General features: G+C 33.6%; 1 protein-coding gene across 1 annotated transcript; it reads left to right on the top strand.

The window, feature by feature from the left end:
- Positions 1 to 752: 752 nt before the first annotated feature.
- Positions 753 to 3,754, top strand: LOC139862198 (ribosome biogenesis protein NOP53-like). The gene is made up of 11 exons (XM_071850757.1): positions 753 to 1,005; positions 1,536 to 1,696; positions 1,797 to 1,845; positions 1,938 to 2,047; positions 2,170 to 2,280; positions 2,387 to 2,475; positions 2,612 to 2,731; positions 2,827 to 2,949; positions 3,079 to 3,145; positions 3,344 to 3,423; positions 3,525 to 3,754. The coding sequence occupies exons 1-11, from the start codon at positions 840 to 842 to the stop codon at positions 3,529 to 3,531; spliced, it is 1,083 nt and encodes a 360-aa protein (XP_071706858.1). The 5' UTR covers positions 753 to 839; the 3' UTR covers positions 3,532 to 3,754.
- The last annotated feature ends 872 nt before the right edge of the window (positions 3,755 to 4,626 follow it).

Genomic DNA, 4,626 nt, shown 5'->3' with positions numbered 1-4,626 from the left:
ATTTTGTAAAAAAGAATTTTTTTCGATATAACATTGAAGGGATGTTCCTTTTGTGAAAGTTGCTTCTTTTAGCGTTCGGGTTTTATTTTAAAAAAAAAAGTTAGTAAAGTGGGGGCTCGATTTGTATTTTAATAAAAGTTAGTGGGTTAAGTTTGTGAAATTTGAAAAAATTTACGTATAAAGTGGGAGGTCGATTTGTATTTTAATAAAAGTTAGGGGGTTAAGTTTGTGAAAATTGAATATTAGTAAAAAAAATTAGTAAAGTGGGGGTTCGATTTGTATTTTAATAAAAAGTAGGGGGTTAAGCTTGTGAAATTTGAGGGAAAATATACGTATAAAGTAGGGGGTTTAATTTATATTTTAATGAAAGTTAGGGGGTTTAGTTTGTGGAAAGTGAAAAAGGGGTACTACTATTCATTTGTAATTTACCTTTTAAATATAAGTATATACATAGTAGTATATAATATATAATATAATATAATATAATATATAATATATAATATAATATATAATATATAATATATAATAATACCTATTCAGAAAATAACAGTCATATCATACTCATAATAAATAATAAATAATAAATAATAAATAAATAATAAATTTGTATTACACTTTTACTGGTTTAAATTTGACTATTTAAAATAATAGAAGGACTAGTATTGTCAACTAGTTTTAGAAATACGCGGTACCAATTCGGGTCAAATGGGATCCGAGAACGTCCACCGAATAAAACCCTAAAATCCGCTCTTACACCAATTTCCCTTTCACCAGTTCGTTAAAATTAGGGTTTCACAGTGTTATCGCCGGCAACATCAAATTCCACTTGTAAACTTGCCATGGCTAAATCAAAGAGCTCAAGGAAAGGGAAGAAAGCCTGGAGATCAAATATAAGCACACAAGATATCGAAGATTTCTATGAGAAATCCGGCAAAGACGCACTTTCCGGTGGTTCTCTTACCGGCGTTCCCAGCGATTCTCTGTTTTTTGTCGATAAATCAAGAGGTATGTAACATCTTTCTTCGCCTAATAACCTGTTAATTAGATGCCATAGCTCTTCCTTCCTAAATCCACACATACATACATATACTTACACATACGTATACGTATACGTATACATATACATATACATATACATATATATGTATGTGTTATGATTAATCTAAGTATTTAAACTGAAATCAATCAATGTTTAACCTGATAACTTCGATTAGCTGAAGCTATGAAATCAAACTACAATCAACGTTACAATTGTTGAGATTGAGATACAAGAACTGAGAGAGAAATGTCATTTTGACAACTGAATCAACCCTAACGCCGGTAACCGGATAACATATTTCTGTTAGCTATTTTGTTAGCTGTTACCAGTCATGTGCTTCGCACGTGCCAGATCATATAACTTCCTTGTGCCTCTCACGTGACCTGGATGAACGTTACATTTGACTGGACGTTTGACTTTCATTAACTTATAACAATACATACATATACGCATAGATAATCTGTCTATAAACTTGTTTGTGGTTTTGCATATTCAGATCTTTCTGTGAAGCGTAAAATTGATAAACATAGAGAGAAGGTACTCCGTGTGGATAGTATACTACAGAAGAATACTTTTGTAAAACCTATACCATCATCAACTCAGAAAAAAACAAACAAACATCAAAAGGAGATTAAGAAGGCAGAAAGTTCTTCTCAGGTTTGTTAGGCTTTAAAATAGTTTGGAGAATTGGTTTCTTTTAAATACTAGTACTCAAAATGTTAGTGTGATTGATGATATTCTATTGTGATTTTACCAGAAAGATGAAAATAAGGATACAGGCATGGTTGATATTTGGAATGATATAGGTTAGTTTCTATTCAACTATTAAACTATAAATCTTTTTTATGCAATTGTTCTAAAATCAGATATTTTCTTATTCTATGTGTGTTTTTCTCAGGTGACCATGTTGTAAAGAAGAGAAAGGTTTCTAATAAGACTATCGTTATTCCAGCTGTGGAAGTAGAGCCACCTGGCTGTTCATACAATCCTTCGTCTGAAAGTCACCAGGTTACTTGGATTAATCTAACTCAACTTATGTTTACATTTTAATTTTACTAGTTTGTAGGAACCTGTAACTATTCATTTTTCTGTTTGTTCACTAATTCATATTGTTTTGTACTTTTTGACAGGACTCATTGGCTAAGGCTGTTGCAGATGAAATGCAGAAAGTTTATTCAAAAGAATTGCGCCCTGCACCTGTTCCTTTAAATGTTGAGGGAGAAGCTATTGATGAGGAAGATGTGGGTACCTTTAATTTTTTTGTATATGTATTATGTATGCTACTTTATTGAATTGTGTTTGATACCCATATTAAATGGTTTCTAAAATGATATGAGAACTATACAGAGGTATTTTCTTGATGCGGTTAATGAGAGTGATGATGATGTTGAAGATAACGATGTTGATGAAAATGTCGATACAGATTATGAAAAGAGGTATCTTCAATTATTCATTGACTATGCAGACTTGTGACTGTTGATGATAACAAACTGAAACGCTGTTTACTAAAACTTCTGATTTTTGTATTATTTGTTATTCTTAATCCACACTGAGTATATTATTACCATGCAGGCCCTTTAAAACGAAGAGGGTTACACGAGTAAAGTTGAATAAGAGGGCTAGAAACAAAGAAAGGCTTAAGTTGGAAGCAGAAGCAAAAAAGGCAAAGGAGCTCTCTAAAGAACTTGACAGGTATATAAATTATATATACTCTTACCCATATTAATTTTCCACAAAAGCTATAGTTGTGTTTCACTTAACGTTTTTGTTTCAAAAATTGATTACAGCTTACCAGATATAATTAAAGAAATAGCCAAAGAGGATGAAGAAAAAGCAAAGAGACATCTTCGTCGTGTTGTTGCTAAACAAGAAAGATTAAAATCTTGTCCACCACGTCTAGGAAGACGCAAGTAAGCCTTTGTACCCTTATAATATCTTCCCTTTCTTATAGTCAAGATTAAAATGTGAGGCTGTGTTGGTTATTAATTAATTTTTAACTAAATGGAGGTTGTGCTTATTTTATATATTATATATTTCAGATTTGAGCCTGCACCCATTCAAGTGTTGTTATCTGAAGAAATTAATGGTTCTCTAAGGAAGCTGAAGGTATGCACTATTTTCAACTTGTGTACGCTGTAAAAAAGTCATAGATAAAAAGATACATAAGTTTAATGTCATTTCACACTAGACTATTCTTATACCAAGATTTCTCAAACTGGGACGTTATGAAGATATTGGTTGTAAATATCATTACTTGCATTTTTCTTTTGTTTCTAACTACTAAATATTCTTATTGTATTGTAGGCTTGTCCCACACTTGCTAGAGACCGATACAAGAGCCTTGAGAAAAGAGGAATTATTGTTCCTACAGCTAAGAGTGGCAGGTATGTTTGCGTATTGTTCATGATGTGTGAAGCGTTTATGTGTCATTGTTGTACCCATGAATAATCAATTGATAAACGAGTTGTTGAATTTATATGTGCAGGAAATAGTTATGTGCCCCAAAAACTAGTGGGCGGGCGGGCGGGCAGGCAATATCAGGTCGAATAGAGATATAAAGAGATGAACCTGCTGGCTGGTTTAGGTGATGGAAGTGCTCGATCGCTCATTTGGCTATTTGTTTTTTGATTTTAATTTTATTCCCAAATCTTTGAAACAATGTCATATTCCATTTCGACTTTGACCACTGATGATATCGAGTATTCAGTTTTGTTATTGTTAGTTTAAATCAAATATACTTGCACCCTAAAACTGGTCATTGCCATTGCCATTGCCATTGCCATTGCTGGTAAGTGATGAATAAAGGTGAAGTTAGGTTTTTACTCTCACATGTTATAGGGAGGGAGTTAACAGAAAGTTCTGATGGAAGTTGACAAGAGTGGTCATTGCCATTGCCATGCATATTTAAGTGAGGCACAAGGACCATAGGTGCAATTTACTCACTCTTATGGATTGTGTAAGAATTTCACGATCATATAGGTTTTTACCAACACAAAAATATAAAAGTTTTTATATATACAACACAAACCATGCCAACTTCTAACAACGAAGCTGGAGGTGTTCTTGAAAATGTAAAGTTGTATGAGAGCTATACTAATAAGATTTTCTTCTTCAAATTCCCACCGGCGGATTCATATGCCACCATGCCCACTCGCAATCACATCAACGCTGCGAAGTTCACTACAATGATCTATGTTTGTAATTTTCCACCAACGTTTGGCATCAACAATCTCCGGAACATCTGTATGGAACACAGAACAGTGATGGATGTTTACATCATATGAAAGTTATCGAAACAGGGCTGCAAATTTGCTTTTGTTCGTTTTCTCAATGTCGAATCAGTCCGATCATTAGAATTACGTCTGTCTTCCTTATGGATCGGTAACTTTCACTTGCACGCAGCTTTGGCAAGATTTGGTAGAGATGAAGCCCATAAGAACAGATCCGTGTCTAATTCGAACCAATCGTCCCATCCGATTCATCCCACTAGGGTCGCCAATCTCCAGAATTTTCCACCTCTGCCTAAAAAAACTTATGCATCTACGTTGCATGGAGAAAAACCTAAATCCAAGGTTCCAGCTTTATTA

The sequence above is a fragment of the Rutidosis leptorrhynchoides genome, chromosome 8 (assembly GCF_046630445.1).
Source record: "Rutidosis leptorrhynchoides isolate AG116_Rl617_1_P2 chromosome 8, CSIRO_AGI_Rlap_v1, whole genome shotgun sequence".
NCBI lineage: Eukaryota > Viridiplantae > Streptophyta > Magnoliopsida > Asterales > Asteraceae > Rutidosis > Rutidosis leptorrhynchoides.
This window is presented reverse-complemented; position numbering and strand designations above follow the sequence as displayed.

Bases quoted from the DNA above. Each gene is read 5' to 3' on its own strand.
- LOC139862198 (XM_071850757.1), top strand. From the start codon at position 840: ATGGCTAAATCAAAGAGCTCAAGGAAAGGGAAGAAAGCCTGGAGATCA. The intron at 2,281-2,386 runs GTGGGTACCTTT...AGAACTATACAG, and splicing joins AAGCTATTGATGAGGAAGAT to AGGTATTTTCTTGATGCGGT. The intron at 3,146-3,343 runs GTATGCACTATT...ATTGTATTGTAG, and splicing joins GTTCTCTAAGGAAGCTGAAG to GCTTGTCCCACACTTGCTAG.